The 18,740-nt window shown below is 36.3% G+C and overlaps 2 protein-coding genes across 2 annotated transcripts in view; one reads left to right on the plus strand and one right to left on the minus strand.

Moving 5' to 3' along the window:
* LOC129236803 (uncharacterized) overlaps positions 1-18,740 on the plus strand; it is a 117,522-nt gene that overhangs the window by 21,446 nt on the left and 77,336 nt on the right. The window contains exon 2 of the mRNA XM_054871042.1: positions 2,257-2,343. The gene's annotated coding sequence lies outside the window, so the exon portion shown is untranslated. The remainder of the gene's footprint in view (positions 1-2,256; positions 2,344-18,740) is intronic.
* LOC129235781 (ATPase H(+)-transporting accessory protein 2-like) lies at positions 6,879-8,158 on the minus strand. The gene is made up of 4 exons (XM_054869815.1): positions 8,091-8,158; positions 7,662-8,014; positions 7,280-7,600; positions 6,879-7,215 (listed from the first exon to the last, which is right to left on the minus strand). Exons 1-4 carry the CDS (start codon positions 8,140-8,142, stop codon positions 7,030-7,032), a joined length of 912 nt encoding a protein of 303 aa, XP_054725790.1. The 5' UTR covers positions 8,143-8,158; the 3' UTR covers positions 6,879-7,029.

The raw sequence follows: 18,740 nt of genomic DNA on the forward strand, positions 1-18,740 counted from the left end.
AATTTAAAATAAAACCAAGTTTGTTAATAATACCTGTTGTTTTAATGTTATTATATTATTATTTTTTGACGTGATAACGTCTTATAATTCTATGTAGCCGGCTGCACGCACCAAAAAATGAGTCGTTATCTTGCTTATGCGTCGTTACCTTGCTTGAACAGCATGTTATGTTATGTTATGTTATGTTATGTTATGTTATGTTATGTTATGTTATGTTATGTTATGTTATGTTATGTTATGTTATGTTATGTTATGTTATGTTATGTTATGTTATGTTATGTTATGTTATGTTATGTTATGTTATGTTATGTTAAAGTATATTATGTTATGTTAATGTTAACTCATTCTCTATATCCATACAAAATATCTATCAAACAAATAAAATTAAAATTTTCTTTTGAAAAATGCAACCATTCAATCAGTATTTTCTTATGACGTTATCACGTTAAACTATCGTCAGTAAACCGACTTTACAGACAACCTCTTTTTTAACAGTAATTTGTTTTCACGGACGTTAAGCAAAAAATCTACAGTTTTCTGAAATGAGTTCGAAAAACAATTTGAATTCGGTGCACTAATGGTGGATCTGTCAAAATTTGACATTTTGGTGAGATTGTGAATATATGCGGACGTTATAAGCATCCAGCAAAGCACGACATAAAAAGCTAATAAAAAAATTTAAATCAGCTGACTCTTTGTAAGACCCAGTGCGTGTTCGTTTTGACCACACAACTGAAAATATCATTGCTACAAGGGGGAAGCATGGATCGTTTGCTCGTCCAATGTTTGCATTCTGCCACTAAATCAAACTTATCGGCTTGCAATTGAGTGAAACCAATTGCAAGTGATAGTTTTAAGTGCCCACAGAACCAGGCTAATGATTTTTTCATGTTTAGCTCAAATAATGAAGATATCGTTAATTTAAGCCTTCTTCTTCTTTCGATCCCCAATACGGTTTTAGGTTTACTTTTTTATTAGTTCTACGTTAGGTGACGTTGTAGACCAATTTTGATGAATTTTATTACATTTCCCAACCCAGCTCCATCTTACTAACCAGAAATGAAAATATATATTTGACAGTCATATTAAATTTATGTATGTAAGTATTGGGTTGGCAACTAAGTAAGTGCGGATTTTTTTTAGAAAATCAAAGACAATTTTTTCATGGAACTAAATAACTTTATTCTGTAATGTAAATACTACCCTTTTACCATCTTTCAGGCAGCCTTATAATCCCAAGTTCATAAAACTTCTGGTTTTTATTAGCAAAAAACTAAATCAAGTACGGTTTGACATCCTCATCATTATTGAAATTTTTACCATTCAAGGAGCTTTGTAAAGAACCAAACAAAAAGTAATAATAATTTTCGCCGAGTGGCCAAACATGTGTGTGGTCTTGCATTGTCATGATGGAATACAATACTTTTTCAATTTGTCGATCCGGGCCGCTTTTCTTCTACTGCATTGTTTAATTTCGTTCGTTGTTAAATATGGGCATCAGAACTCATCGTTCGGTTGGGTGGTAAGAGTTCAAAGTAGACAATTTCTTTGTAATCCCACCAAACTGATAACAAAACCTTCTTTTGATGAATATCAGCTTTTGTTTTGAGTTGGTTCACCTGACTTGCTCCACGATCTTTTCCGCTTGATATTATTGTAAACAACCCATTTTTCATCGCTAGTTTCAGTCGTTTTAAAAATGGATCATTTTCATTACGATTCTTTAACAAATCGCAGCTGCGTTAAATGCGTTTCTTCCAGTTCGTGAGGAACCCATGCATCGAATTTTGGAACATAGCCAAGTTGTTTTAAGTGATTTTCAATGTATGTGTGTGATATTGCTTTGATTAGCGCGTCATCAACTTCAACTGGACGACCAGAGCGTTTTTCATCTTTGAGTGAAAAATCAACAGAACGAAATTTGGCAAACCAATTTTGACACTGCCGTTCTTTTAAGGTTTCGTCACCATAAACAGCACATAACTTTTTATGAGCTTGCGATGCAGTTTCCCTTTGGGGAAATAAAAAAGCAAAATATGGCGAAAATGTTCTATTTGATTTTCGATCAAACAACTTTTTTTGATGATTGACAGCTGAAATGCCAACTATCAAATAACAAAATGTGTTTTACATTTGTAGTACGTCTGCAAACTTAAAAATTCAACTGAAGCCATCTATGAGTGAAATCCGTAATTACTTAGTTGCCAACCCAATAGATAAATTTTTCATACATATTTGTGTTTTATTTTCTTTCAGACAAAATAAAAAATGTTTGCAAACAAGGTGCTGACTTTTCTCGAGCTATAAAGGAAATGGATAAAAACTAAACGAATTACTAAACAAGTAAGTGCATATGCATGTATTATTGTAAAGGGTGTTTTTTTGCACGCGGAGAACTTAGAGAAGTTGGCTACACTGTTTTCTTGTTTCGAGATTTTTATTATTTTTATGAGGGAATTTAGCACTGCACCAGAAAGATATATGTGCCCCCTTCGTGGGTTCTGAGTATTTCTCTGAGACCAACTTCCTTAATAAATTTTAGTATTACACCTATTTTGTTGAGTTTCAGTTCCTGCTCAGGGAAAATATTTTTACCCAGCTGTTTATGTCACTAATGCATTAGTGCTGGCCAAGATGCCAGCACTTACTCGGCACTTGCATCTCCTCTCTATAGAACCTGCAATTTCGACTGAAGTATATTCCTAGGTTAGTAGAATAAGGATTCAATCTACAAGGGTCTGTTAAAATTACTGCGATGATTCTTAAATTATTCCCATTTAATTCCTTTGAATCGGTTTAGGTTAAAACTTCTTCTTCTTGATTGGCGCGATAACAGCTTATGCGATTTTGGCTCAAAATCATAAGTGATTGGCGCGAGTGCGCCCACTGTTTGTTTGATGATAGGAGGTACTTCGTTTCCAGGAGGTACTCGTTCACCACCAGACTCGTTCGCTTTGCTTCTTTATCCAGTTTTGAAAAGGCAGAACTAGCGGTACGGTTGTTACGGCCGATGATGCCAATATCATCGGCATACGCCAACAATTGTACGCTCTTATAAAAAAATTTTCCTGAGCGATTAAGTTCTGCGGCTCGTACGATCCTTTCCAACATCAGGTTAAAGAAGTCACACGACAGCGAGTCACTCTGCTCGGAGAGGTCTTTCCCTTAGTTTTGCAGGGGTACCAAATTCAGACATCGTGGCGTATTGGTATCTCCTTGCTCTTGTGCTGTCGAATGCAGCTTTAAAATCGACAAAAAGACGAAGTGTGTGTTGATTCTCCTTTTATGGGTCTTGTCCAAGACTAGGCGTATTGTGTAGATTTTCCAGGTCTAAAACGACACTAATAAGATCCAATCAGTTGATTGATGGTGGTCTTTGACCTTTCACCTAATACGCTCGCTAGAATCTTATCAGACAATCATCGGCAGGCTTGCTTTCCTCCGAGAATATTTTTCAAACGAGCTGATGCATGCACCTTACCAGCTCCTTGCCACCATGTTTGAATAATTCAACTGGCAGTCCGTCGGCTGTTGCGGCTTTGTTATTATTTAGCCTCGTTAGCGGTTTCTCACCCTATCATGGTCACGCAGCGGAACGAAAGGCCCATCGTCAACGATTGGGGTATAGGGATTTTCACATGCTCGCAGTTGTAGAACTTTCGGGCGTTTTTCTTTTTGGCCATCATCATAAGCTTTTCACGCTCATGTATTTCGGCCTATTGTTTCTTCCTTCTGATAATACGCCTCTCTTCCTTTTCCAGCTCCCACATGGTTCACGTTGTGCCCAATCGCAGCGTGGCCCTATAGGTAGCATCCTTTCTTTGCGTGGGAGCACCACCTTCCTCCACCTCCACCTGCTTCCTCGGGCTCTCCGAAATCCAATTTCTACTTCGGCGTCGGTAAAGTTACAACTACCTATCTATAGTTTAATGGCGATGAACCCTCACTATTGGCCCAGTGTGATTTTCTCTCCCTTTACCCTATTTCCTGAATAAGGAAGGAGACGTAACCCTTTCCTAGGCGCTTTCCTGGCTAATTCATCTGCCATTTGGTTCCCAATAGTTCTTATAAGATATTCAGCTTGTAGTTGCGTTCAAGATCAAAATGAGCGCAACTTTCTATTGCTAGAGCAACGGTTGCAAATTGCTTGAATTTTTTTTTGAAAAAAAAAAACATGGCTGAATCCGCATTGATAATCCACGAGCCCTTATTGAAACACCATTACTTTCAGAAAAAGTGCCTGATCGGTGGAAGCACTGGCCACTTGGTTCGTGTGATTCGATTTCTTTAGATTACTTTCTCTGGGTATATGTAAAGTAGCATGCCTTGGCGTACAAAACAGAAGTAATTGAGAATTTAAAGACTAACATTTGATACCCTAATTGGGTAATATAACCGGATTTACTGCAAAGATTGTATGAAAATTGGACCTAGAAAATACGCCATGTATGCACCGGTGGCATGCTCGAGGTCACATTGAAACATTAATACAATAAAATTATTTATCAAATGAAGCCGAATTTAAAAATATTGAAATAATTTGTCTGTGCTTTATTCCAACTTGCTTTTTCCTCTCTAAAAAAAAATACCCCTTATATGATAGTAAGAAATAAGCAAATTATATGCTCCTATTACAATCTACCATCGATTTCAGCACATGAGCACATTGAAATATTCCTCAATACACTATTTCCTTTTCAATGCAGTGCCGTTCATTAAGGCCCAATATACTTTGCTCTAACACACCAGCTAACGATATTATTGACAATGAACTGCATATCCTTTGTATGATGGCAATGATGTCAGGCAACACAATTTGCTTTGAAATTTAACTATACGTATATTTTTCACGCTCGGCTATACTTTCGATGTTGCACAACCATGTTAATTTGAAAAGAAGATAGGTATGGAAAAAAACAAAAAATAGACGAAATTCCAAAAAGCAAGTCAGCATTCTGCGATGCGCTTTGACTTTCGTTACGCTTTAAGTTCGAGAAGTTGAAGTAGTCGATAATTCAATTTTTCCTATTATTTTGAAATGAAAGGAGGAAAGTATGTAGATTGTATCGTTTAAAAAATTTTGCAGTGCGAATGGAAATAATTTTAACCGTTTTTTTTAAAGACTAATAATATTTTTTTAACGGCATAACCTAAAATAACAAGTGAGGGACTGTTGCTGCTTATGGATCTAATACAAAGTTGCATGCCGCACTAAAGCGGTAATTCCAATATTTTTAATCTGGTAATATGGACGTCGAAAATGAGGTATGCCCTGATAGGCCAATCATCGTATATGCCAATAAAATTAATGAAATTGTGGACTTGGACCATCAGGTATGCATTTAATTTATTGCGCAAGAACTGATGATTGTATGAAAACTATTTGAAACTATTCGTAAAGGCAGGTCCGAAGAAAAATTTAATTGTATTGGCGTCTCACAAATTGAAGAAACATACAGGGTTGCCCCTTATTCGACGGACCCATGTGTTTTTTGAGCCCATTCCAATCGACGAGGCTTGTCCGCAGGCAACAATCTTTGCGTCAATTGAATCTTATACGGAAATAAATGCAAATCAATGCGGATAATTCGTTGTAAAGTGGTCCGAGCAATGCCCAACTGCTGAGAACGATGATTTTGGGATGCCCTTGGCGACGTCTCAACACTGGCCCGTACAAGAGCAATATTCTCATCCGATCACCTTGGTCGCAACACCAGCCGAAAACCTTTCGTACAAACGTTTAATGGTGTTCTTAGAAGGCGCACTTTTCACATTATTTAATTTTGTATACGCACGTGGAGTTCTCACAATTGACTTCTTTTGTTGAATATAAATTTCAATAATTTGGGAGCGCTCGCGTGGCGTGTACTGTTCCATGGTAAAAATTTGTTTGGACTGACGTTTCCAACGCGGTATGTCATTAAGCGATCTGACGTCTCTGTCAAAAGATACAGGGTTGCCAGATGGGTCCGACGAATATTAACAACCCTGTAATTTTTTCGTCCGAGTTAACGACGCATGCAATTCTTTGCTGAAACGTAATGAAGGCGATCCATTTTTGTAGCGCATGGTAACTGGCGATTATATTCACATATAATAAATAAAATAAAAAAATAATTGGCGCATGCACTTATGTTAGGTGTTTGGCCGAGCTCCTCCTATTTGTAGTGTGCGTCTTGATGTTGTGCCACAAATGGAGGGACCTACAGTTTTATGCCGACTCCGAACGGCAAATGGTTTCCTATAAGGAGCTCATGGCAGAAATACACTCGGAGGTTTGCCATTGCCTGCCGAGTGGTGACCGCTATTAGAAAAAAATGTTTCATTTTGGTGCTTCCCGCACGGAGACTTGAGCCTCGCGAATGTTAGTTACGCACCAACCCATTCAGCTACGGCGGCCGAACCGTTTTTTTACTTTTATCTGAATTTATAAAGTAAGCATATCCTTTTTTTAAGCACAACTGTATATATGCATATCCTCTCTAAGCAATTACAAGAGTCTAAGTCTAAAAATTCAAAATATTCAGCTTCAAACCGCAGTTTTTTGGTTTCTGTCTTAACGGTTTATGATTCGTCTTAACGGTTTAAGGGTTCGTACCCATTTTACCACCAATAAATTCCTTCTCATCTAAATTCGCAGAGGACGGAATTAAAGACTGAATTCGTTAGGCTGCAGTGACCTTAGGTTGTCGAATACTTTTCCAGACTTGTCAGCACAGAATTTTCGTGGAATAAGTTTAGTTACGTCAATTGGGCATGACTAGTATGTAATGTAATAAATGTTTTGCCACTACTCACTCAGTGTTAAGACACTGAATGAGAGTAATATTTACGCTTTCTTATACGTTTCTTATGCCATCGGAGTGTAGAATATCGGGTATATAAAAATATGATTTATATTGAGTCATATTTACCATTTCGTGGATGTATTGTTTGTGTAAAAACTAGTCGTAAAAAGCTTAACTCAATTTCAATCAGACTTGGTTTTCAACCTTTTAATAAAAATATTGGAGACCATCTAATAGTATTTTATACGCCCTTTTTGGAACGTGTTGCTGTCATTCGATAGATAATGGTGTCTCTTCCAGGATCCATATTATGGAGAGCCAAAATAACAGCAAATAAAGTAAAGGCAAAGCAAACCGTAAACCAAAATATTATATTGAAAATTGCTGCATAGTTCTCATCATATAATGGCGCAACATTATGCCGTCTCTGCAAATGTAAATAAAATACTGAGCCATTCAAATCCATACAGGAAGCATAAAACATAACTTACAAATTCAATTGGATCAATAGTTAATGCATAACTAGCATTCTGACTGCTTAGAGTTTCAGTGTCGCCACCGTATGTTACTATGCCGAAAAAAATACTCGTATTATTCAAAATGTCTTTGAATTTATTAATTGGGTCAATAAGTTTTCCAAAATCCAAAGCATCTTTTTTGTTAAACAAATGAATGCCTACGAAATTTTTTGTCCTAATATCCACCGTTATTTTCTCTACAGCATCTGATGCTAAGAGTGTTTGGACCTCATCCATAACCGGCTCAGCTTCGGTAAATTTAACTCCATGCAATTTGTTTTCTAAATTGATATACTATTCAAAAACTTTAAATTATACGCCGAAATATCGCATATCGTATTTAAAAATAACTTACGTCAATGTTCGTAGAATTTTTAGTAAGTGTTTTCGTTACGTAAAATTTTTCGAAATTGATTACATGTCGGAAAGTTTCACTTGGACGTCGACCCTTGATTGAATATTTTACCAAAGTACCCAGTGCTGAATAGTCGGCTGATTTATCAAGATGGAGGGTCATTATAAATCCTCGTTTTGGGATTGCGAAGATGTTATTAATTTTTAATGGCGAAAATTGACCATTAGATGATGCATCCTCCCCAACTATGGCCCTTAGTACATACTTTATTTGTTTCAGGGGTAATGGCGTTTCAGAAGGTTCCAATATTACACCGTCCGGATAGTTTATCGCTATGAAATCATCGGTCAACACTTTTTGAAAAGAAAATAGTTCCATCTTATCTTTGCATCTCCTTTTGAATTGCGTATCCCATGTATTTATACATACCTATAGTGAATAGCATAGTAAAAAACGCCGAAAATATCCACAGATTGAGCATATGTATGTATTTTATTTTCGATATTTTGAAAAATTCATAAATAACTGAACTGACTTGACAAACTGAAACGATTTCTAGATTCAACATAAAATAAAAAATAAAAAAATGTACCACTGGTACATTGGTATTATTTTTCTGCAAATAGTTTTGTGCGAATAGTTGCATATGCCAGTCCTGTTGTACTGGTGATAATCGAAAACTTGAACGAACTGTTAAGTATCCAATGAATGACCGTGTTTACCGCCAATTTGGATGCAGTTTTGATGAATAAAATTTACCAAAAACCAGTCGTCTGATGCCAACCCTATTGAAAATATTTTGGCAGTAGTTAAGCAAAACTCAAAGGAAACCCAATATGGAGGATCAAATAGCTATCAAAGCAAATTCGTATGATTTGGACCCCACAACTTGCGCAGAAATGAATACAAATTATGATTCAAGGGACGCCTGGAGACTCACGGCAGCCAAGAAAAAGAAAAAAAGAATTACATTTCTTCTGTGAATGCTCTGATCTATGGAAGGATAGAATCCCGGGCAAACCGCTGTTCGAGAGACTCGTACAACTCTCTGGGTTAGATGCCAATAACCAAACAAGGTTCTTGAAACGCACAGACTGGATACAGTCATACTGTAAATATCCGTTAAAGAAGTTGGTAACAAAATGGTGCGGAAGCGCTAGTTGGATTCTGGCTGAAACACCAATTCAACCAACCAACTATGACTCAAACATGTGAAGCTTTTATAGTTAATGGGATTGACTATCCCTTTTATTGAATATATTGCACATAATAAATATTGTAAGCAAATAGTTTCTAATTATGGTGTTCACGCTTTTATTAAACAAACATGCATGACATGCCTTTCACTAAGAAAACCAAAATAAAAAAAATAAACAAATATAAATAAACGCCATGTTTTGAAAAAATTTTGAATTCGATATCCTAGGCAGCGCACCAAATACTTCAAAAATCCCGTATAGGAATTTTCGACTGGCATAAGTGATTTCAGTCGGGTAGAGAAAACTTACTGACATTGACACAATGACCAAGTCGTCCTGGGTAAATTATCCGCAGAAATTGTATACATTTTATTAAAGCCTTGAAAAGTGGATTAGTACTAAAGGAGAATATATGGTAAGGGACAAATAAATTTATATTTAATTTCAGGCCCTTTTTTCGTTCTCTCGTTTGCTGTTGAAAAACCTTATTGTTCAAAACGGGAATATTTGTCTAAGATATGGGAAAAGTTTTCATATTTTGCCAAGCAATTAAGCGGCTCTGCGAAACCATGCGACAAAAATCTATTTTATTTGCTGTCACGGAAAAATTGTCCATGTACGGGAAAATATTGTCCAAAATATGTAAAAAGTATCGCGAATTTTGTATCTTTCAAAAATTATTTATTTATTCATTAATATCTATTTGCCCCCTTTAACGTAATTCCCATGAGATATTATGCACTTATGCCAAAGTTTTTTCCAATCTTCGAAGCACTTCAAAAAATCATTTTTTTATCTTGCTCAACTCCTTCTTCGATGCCGTCTTTATCTCGTCAATCGTAGCGTAGCGTCGTCCTTTCATGGGCCTCTTCAGTTTCGGGAACAAGAAAAAGTCACAGGGGGCCAGATCTGGAGAATACGGTGGCTGTGGCATCATTAGTGTGTTGTGTTTGGACAAAAAGTCGCGCCTAAGTAACGATGTGTGAGCAGGGGTTTTACCGTGATGGAAGAGCCAATTTTTATTCCTCCACAAATCCTGGCGTTCTGGCGGATTGCTAAGTGCAAATTGCGCATAACTTGCAGGTAATATTCCTTATTGACCGTTTTACCTTGTGGTAAGAACTCATGATGCACAAAGCCCTTGCAATCGAAGAAAACGGTAAGCAAATCCTTTACATTCGACCGAACTTGCCGCGCTTTTTTCGGTTTTGGTTCGTGCGGCAGCTTCCATTGAGATGATTGAGCTTTGGTTTACACGTCATAACCATAAGCCCACGATTCGTCACCAGTTATGATCCTCTGGAGCAAATTTGGGTCGTCGCGGACAGAGTTCAGATACCAACATCTCATTAGTAATGTTCATGCGATGCTGCTTTTGGTCGAAATTGAACAGTTTTGGTACGAATTTTGCGGCGACCCGTCTCATGCCGAAATCATTCAAAAAAAAATCGAATGGCACAGCCAATCGATATGTCTAGGTCCTCAGCAACTTCTCTAACGGTGATTCGACCATTGGCCAATACCATTTTCTTCACTTCATCAATTTTTTCGTCTGTTGTTGAAGTGCGTCCGGCACGCTTTTCGTCGTTCAGATCTTCTCGGCCTTCTCAGAACATTTTGTATCACCGATAAACATTGCTTTGGTCCAAAGTAGATTCTCCGTATGACACAGTCAACATTCGGAATGCATCTGAAGTAGGCTACGAATTGGCTGAACACCCTACCTATTCTCCAGATTTATCTTCCATTATCTCTTTCATAGCTTCAAGGGACATCTCAGAGGTAGAGGAAATTAAGCGACCTTAGCTGCCGCAAAATCATTTAGAGGAATAGAAATATTTGGTAAAGGTGTAGAAGCTTTAGATAAACAATGGGAAGAAGTTGTAGTCAATAAATTTAATGTTAAGAAATAAATAATTTATAATAAAGTGAATGTATATACGTATGTGATTAAACTTTATTGTTATATACCTATCATACATTATTGTTATATACATTACATACATAAGTGGCAACCACGAAAACAGCTGACATGAAGTTTATTTATTCAATTATTTCTTTATTTCAAAAAATCTAATAAACTCCAAATGTTCTTGCTGACTAAAACGTTTACGTTTTAGCCCTAAATTGCAAAAAGCACTAAAATAAAATTGAATTCAATAATTTAGAAAATACATTCTTGGGCAAAGAAGACTCAAGCAAAATATAATTTGAAATCGCGTTGAATTCTCGACGTGAACGCACTAATGGGGCATTTCTTGCGTAATTCGTTCTGAGGGTCTTGAGGTAAGAAGGAAAATTAAAACGAAGTTCATTTAGAAATTGAATAGTTAGAGGTAATATGGATCAATCGATTATACCATTTACCAAGCCATACACAAAAGGCGAGGAAAGAATAGTTCTTCTGCTTTCAAAGGACTTAAAGTTAATCAAAATAAGGCGAGAATTGTACGGCGGGATGAGAGTGGAGAGATTTAGGGAAGGAAGGGCATATTTGAGGAAACCCTTTTGAATACGCTCAATTCTATTAATAGCAAATTTGGGATGAGATCGCCAGATGATTGTAGCATATTCAAGCTTTGGATGAACAAAAGATGTGTAGAGTAATTTCATAGTGCAGGGATCTGTGAAATTAGAACTACATATTTCGACGAACAAGCTCCAATGCAGCATTGATAAAATTTATATATAATATATAATTGTTATATACTCGTAATTATAATTGATATATAATATTGATATTACTGAATTAAAAAAGAGGCATCGAAGATTTAACCAAAGCCTTTGATCTCTTTAACTGAAGGGGAGTACGAGAGATACTATACGACGTTCGCTACGTAATTAAGAGAACGTAACATGATAACACTTATTGATATTAAATTGTAAAGGAGACTGAGAATACCATAAGTACAACCTACTGATCTCCAAATGAACCCTTGAAGCATCTTCAGAATTCTCAGTCGAAGAGAAAACTTTTAGGTTGTTAGCGTAATCTAAGAATCTAGAAAACGACAAGCAGTTGCCTATATCATTAAAAAAAAAGAGGTTGTCTGTAAAGTCGGTTTACTGACGATAGTTTAAAGTGACAACGTCATAAGAAAATATTGATGGAATGGTTGCAATTTTCAAAACAAAATTTTAATTTTATTTGTTTGATAGATATTTTGTATGGATATAGAGGAGGAGGTAAATGGAATTGCAATGGAATAGGTCAAGTTACATTTCCACAAACGTGAAAAATGACGAAACATTTATCAAATTCATGAAATATATCTTCAATTTCGATTATGCATAAGACGTTAATAAGTCAACAACACTAAGAGGCACCATCATAGATTTGCCTTTTTCAAGACACTTTACACTCGAAACACTCCCTTTCATTTCCTACTTTTTCTATCATCGTCCTATTCTCAACAGAGAAATGGTTCATTACCATGCACACAGCAAGAAGACATATTCAAATACAAGTATGTGAATTTATATACCTACATATGCGCATATACATACATATACTCCTACTTGAGGACAGAGCCAGATGTCGAACGTTGCCGAACGCGTGGGCCGATTGTGCTCTTTGTCGTTCGTTCCGCGCTCTCGCTTACAGTTCAAGCACATTAGCTTACATTTGCTTGCGTACGGAATAGATTCGTATATTTGATATGTCCATATGACTTGTATGCATCTTTACATATAGATTTGTTCTTTTTGAAAATTACGCGAAATTGAATATGTACATGCATGTTTATATACATATATTAGTATACAACATATCTTATAAGGTATATGGTAAATATTACCATACATTTTTTCCTTCATATATAATAAAAAAATTAATAATAATATAATAACATTAAAAGAACAGGTATTATTAACAAACTTGGTTTTATTTTAAATTCTTCAAGTAAATCAAATTAATAATAATCAATAAGAAGGCATATGCAAATACAAATACGTGAATTTATATATGTACATATGCGCATATACATACATATATACGCTCACTTAAGTAGGAGAGAGCAAGATGTCGAACGTTGCCGTTCGTTTGCTTTGTTTGCTTTGTCGTTCGTTCCGCGCTTTCGCTTGCAGTTCATTCAAGGTAACGACAATGAGCAAGGTAACGGCAAATGAGCAAGGTAACGACAAATGAGCAAGGTAACGACACATTTTTCCGTACGTGCAGCCGGCTAAATCGAATTATAAGACGTTATCACGTCAAAAGAACAAATAGTAAAACGCCTGAGATACATCCCTCAGCTGTGCTAAATTATGCAGTAAAGGGAATAGAAGAAACCATCTTGATTGAGACCACGCAGCATCTATTACTTAAAAGGAATTCAGCTACCTTAGCAATAGGGTATCCTACTGTCGAATGCTTTCGAAAAATTAGTGTAAATACAATCAATTTGGAGCCCAGATAAAAAAGTGTCAAAGTAGTATTCGCTAAAGACCGCTATGTTGGTAAGCTTAGACCGTCCAGCTACAAAGTCATGCTCGTGAGGTGAGATTAACCTCTTAATGGCAAAATACATCTTCTCTTCCACCATACTCTCGAACAGTTTAGAAACTGTTGGTGTAATCGATGCTAATTATCGGGTATCTAAAAATACTTCTATACTTAGTGATGTGTTGAAAATAAATTTGAGCGGTGATATTAGCGCTGGGCATTTTTTAAACGGGCGCGCCAAAGTTCATAAATCACAAACTGTGCAGAGAGCTTTAAAATAATAATGCGCCGAATTGTACCATCAGAGGTAAGACTCAAAGAGCTAAAGTTTAGTTGGTTGTTTTAGAAGGTTGGTTATTGTGAAAAGAAGAAGACGGGTGTCTAACATCGTCGTGCTGCGTTGGTGCAGTACAACATATAAATCTCACCAAAAGTAAAAGCTAACCTCTCTCTCGATTTTTTTAAGTCGACACGAGGTCGCAGAAACTTTTATAATTTTTGTCAGAATTTCGCAGCTATACGTATTTAGGTATATTTAATAACCAAATGAAGCTGATTTCCACATTTACACTTGTTTAATTATTTTATTAAAGAATACAAGTAGAAACTCGAAATAAGTTCGATATTAACTCTTAAAATCGTTCTCCATTTATCTACTTTTATTTGGAAATGTGGTGAAATTTTATGACAAACCTACCTATTTTGTTGCTTTTAAAGAAGGAAAAGGGAGCATGAAAAAATATTGATAATTTTTTAGAAAACTATATCTGAAAGAAATTGTAAAATTCTTCCAACTTTGTTGAACATATTTGGTGTCCTCCTAAGAAGGGACCTCATAGCAGTGTTCACCGGTTACTTTGGCTTGGTGGCTAGGCGCTTGAGGTTCCCTAGTGTGCCTTTGGGGATAGCCTGGTGCAATTCTCCAGCCTAGCTCCCTTTTCTCTCCTCCACTACATCAATACTCCAATTTTACTTGTAGTGTAATCGTGGTACTCTTGCCATCTAACCTATCTACCTACTTTCTACCGCTGCCAAATGCCAATAGACAAGACAAATTCCAACCAAGAAGACCCTCAAACAAGCACGCTCCCTGTATACATATGTTAAGCATTCATACATTCATATATGTATGCCCATATTAATACTTATTTAACTTTATTTTTATCCGCTTGGTACGTGCACTTGTTTGCGAGCTTAGTTGTTACTTCGCTTGAGCGATTGATTCGATACTTTGGACAGAATCTTTTCACATTTTTCACATTTACACATAGTGATTCCAAGCATAAGTTAGCTGCAATCGATACTACTCATTGTGAATTCTTGCTGCGTTTACAATTTTCGTTGGAATTGAGTACTTTTGGATTTGCCATAGTTTTTCGCTAAGTTGAAGTTAGTGAAGGAGTAGTAATGTGCAAATATGGAACAAAAACACTGAATAAATAGCAATTTCGCTAAAATTTGCTGTTGATCTGCAGTTCTGAGAAGATGCTTACACACGAATGTAAATATGAGTATGTATATTAGGGTGCCTCATCTAAAAAAGTAGCGAAATTGTAAAACGTATAAAATCTTAAGACTTCCATCGAAATTTTTTCGGAAAATTTTAAGATTTACGCGAGGTGGACAAAGTTTTTCATATAAATTTTTTTTAATATTTAAATATTAAATAATAGAAAAGTAATCTAAGTTTTTTAAAGTAGGCATAAAATATCTTAAAATTGTGTCAGCAGAATAATGAGATGTTTATGCTGTTTTTGCTTGTTTTCGAAGAAAGCTTTAAGAAAGACTAGAATAAATCAGCCAAATCTGGAAAGATATTTTGTTACTCTTTTTATTTTATAGAATATTTTGCCAGCAATAATGATAACACAGTAAAATAATAATGAAAATATTGGAGGTTGAATTAGTTTTAAAGGTTTTTTTCGAAGATTTGGGGCTTTATTGTGAAAAAACGGTACAAAATATTTTATTCGAAGTATTGGCCATCGCTAGCTACAACTTCCGCCCATCTTTCGGGCAATTTCCGGATGCCGTTTCTCCAAAATTCTGGCCGCTGCTTGGCTATCCATGACTCAACCCATATTTTGGTAGCCTCGTACGAGGAGAACCGCTGGTCCGCCAAATCGAGACTCATATGCCGGAACAAATGATAATCGGAGGGAGCTATGTCTGGACTATACGGCGGGTGGGGTAACACTTCCCAGCCAAGCGTTCCAAGGTATTTTTTGACAGGTTGAGCAACATGCGGCCGAGCGTTGTCATGTTGCAAAAGAACCTTGTCGTGCCTTTTTACCGTTTCCGGCCGTTTTTCTTTCAATGCCCGGCTTAAACGCATCAATTGCAGTCGGTAACGATCCCCCGTGATTGTTTCGCCCGATTGGAGCAGCTCAAAATATACGACGCCGACCTGATCCCACCAAATGCAGAGCATGAAATTCTTGCCGTGAATATTCTGCTTGGCCGTCGACGTTGATGCGTGGCCGGGCAAACCCCATGATTTTTTGCGTTTTGGGTTATCGTAGTGGATCCATTTTTCGTCGCCAGTCACCACCCGGTGCAAAAAACCCTTCCGATTTTGTCGCTCGATCAGCAATTCGCACGTAAAAAATCGCCGTTCGACGTCGCGCAGCTTCAACTCGTACGGGACCCAATGTCCTTGCTTTTGGATCATTCTCATCGCTTTTAGACGCTTGCAAACGGTTGATTTATCAACGCCCAATGATTCAGCAAGCTCTTCTTGGGTTTGGCACGAGTCCTCGTTTACCAATTCCCCCAATTCCGCGTCCTCGAACTTTTTGGGCTGGCCAAGACGCTCCTTGTCTTCGGTGTGAAAATCACCACTTTTGAATCGTCAAAACCAGTACTCACATGTTGAAATCGACGGAGTATGGTCTGGGTAGGCCTCCTGCAGCAATTCACGGGCTTGGGCTGTATTTTTTTTCAAATTGAAGCAGAAAAGCAAAGCTTCCCGCAAATTGCGTTTCGACGGCACGAAAGTTGACATACTCGGAGCACGAAAACACTGCGTTGTTTATACTTCAGCGAAATGTCAGATACTGATAAACAAAGCCTAGGGATGAGGCTTTGTCATGAATATATATTCAGTATTGCCAACGCGATAAAGTGATAAATAGCGCCATCTGTGTGTCACCTTTAAAACTAATTCAACCTCCTACATTAATTCGATCTTTTGAGTGCTCCAAAACTCTCTTGTGTGAGCCGATACGAAAGAACTCGCATTGTATTGGTGAAGGATGATTCGTCTTTGGTGGTTGGGTTTCCTTAATATTCCGAAAACTTCTGGCAAAAAAATGATTGTGTACCTCTCAGAATTGAAAGTTTTAAGTTTCTCTCGTGGTACAGTTCTGACATGACTAGATTTTTCGAAAGAACAGGCGACCATTTGCTTTGAGGTGCTTCTTCCGTGAACAACTTTTCTTGGTCAAGCTCGCCCCATAATGTGGATGGCTGTTTTTCTCATATGCATGGATTCGTCACCTGTTACAATCTTCTAGACATGCTTTGAACAACCTTTTTCTCTATTGCGGCTGAATTTCCTCAAAATTTTTTTACAGTAATTGACACGAGTTCTTTTTCGGGCAATTGTCAAGTTATACGGTATTCAACGAGAACAAAGCTTCTTTACTATCAAATTTTCCCACTAATGCCCAAAAATGCCACAATGGCGTGATTTGTTATATGATGCACATCATCGAATTTTTTTGATACAACAACCGTTTTTGGACGGCGTTTCAGCGTTTCACAGTGGCTAAGTGCAACACCACAAGTTGAAGTAAGTTGATCAATGCACTCCTGTCTAGATAATCGATGTCGAAAATCGTAATACATCATCGCACGAAAAGGTTCACGAGTTAATTTCAGCTTTTGGGTGAGATCAATTTTTCAACTCACTAAAAAAGGACAAATAAAGCTCGTAAGCAAAAACGTTATATGTAAATTTATAATAATATCGAATTATTAAAACACAAAGTAGAGTCCATCATAGTATTGTAAAATATTAAGGCAATCCAATTTTGTTGTAGAAACATCACTATTTTGAGTATGTTGTTAAAATTTTACCTTTATGCAAACCTTTCAAGCGTAAACTTTTCTTTATATTATAGATAATTGTTTCAAAATAATGTTTTTATAAATCAATTTTTTTCATAAAAAACTCAATTTTTGCAGGTACTTCCAAATTCGACGGGCAAACAGTATCGATTTTATTTTGCATGGCGAGTGATGCACACCCTATTGTACTTATAAGTACATATTATATATACCTATTTATATACTCATATTCATGTATGGGCGAACATTTGTATCTGGTGTGGTTTTAATTGCCAATCGGGCCGTCTATCATCAACCTGAGCTCGAAAACAAAAACTGTGTGACACTAAGAAGAATCTTTCGAAGAACTAAGATATTTTTAAGTAATAGGAGTGAGTTCATGCGAAGCTTGGAAAGCTCAGGAAAAAAACGATTGTTGAAGAAAATTTTATAAAGCATCATTTCCAAGTAAATCACCTAGTAATGTGGTTAATCCAATATGGAGTTGTCTAGTGGAGTGCATGATATTTCAAACCCCAATTTCGTTCTTTGCGATACCCTTACTCCATCTTACAAATAAATCCATAACATTCGTTTAAATATTTCCTTAACTATACTACTTAGTAGTCTGAAGCAGTTCGTTTAAGTTATATATCTTCGAAAGTTTTTGTTTGAGTCCCTTGGAATTTTGACATAGTACTTAGGACATAGGTATTATGTTTTAAATGAATGTTAAAACCTAAGACTCGATATTTTCAAAATAATTCCATAAAACTCGTTTAAAGTTTGCTTTGCGTAAAGTTTCCCTAACCAGACTACTTGGTTTAAAGTCATATATCTCCGTAAATTTTTGTTTGAGTCCCTTGGAATTTTCACATAGTATTATGGAAGTATTATGCTTTAAAGAAAAGTTAAAAACCAGATTTCGGTGTTTTAAAAATAAATCCACGAAACTCGTTTAAAGTTTCCCAAAGTGAGCATAAAGTTTCCCTAACTAGACTACTTCGATTAAAGTCATATATCTCCGTAAGTTTTTGTCTGACTCCCTTGGAATTTTGGCATAGTATTTAGGAAGTATTTTGCTTTCAAAGAATGCTAAAATACAAAATTCAATTGCATGTAAGGCTAGTTGCTTTGCCATTTTTATGCTTCGAATGTAATTGCAGTTGACTAAAAAATTGGTAATTTTTATCGTTAGATTGATCGTATATAAACTATTTACTACTACTTTTTTATGTTATACTCTCGAATACTAGCTTATATTGAAAGACATTCGCATACACACTCGTATGTGAAAACACAGAATGTGTAGTGCAATTTATTTTTATGTATTATGTTAATCACGTAAATGCATATGTTTTATACACATATGTACATATCCGCCAC

Source organism: Anastrepha obliqua, chromosome 1, assembly GCF_027943255.1.
Source record: "Anastrepha obliqua isolate idAnaObli1 chromosome 1, idAnaObli1_1.0, whole genome shotgun sequence".
NCBI lineage: Eukaryota > Metazoa > Arthropoda > Insecta > Diptera > Tephritidae > Anastrepha > Anastrepha obliqua.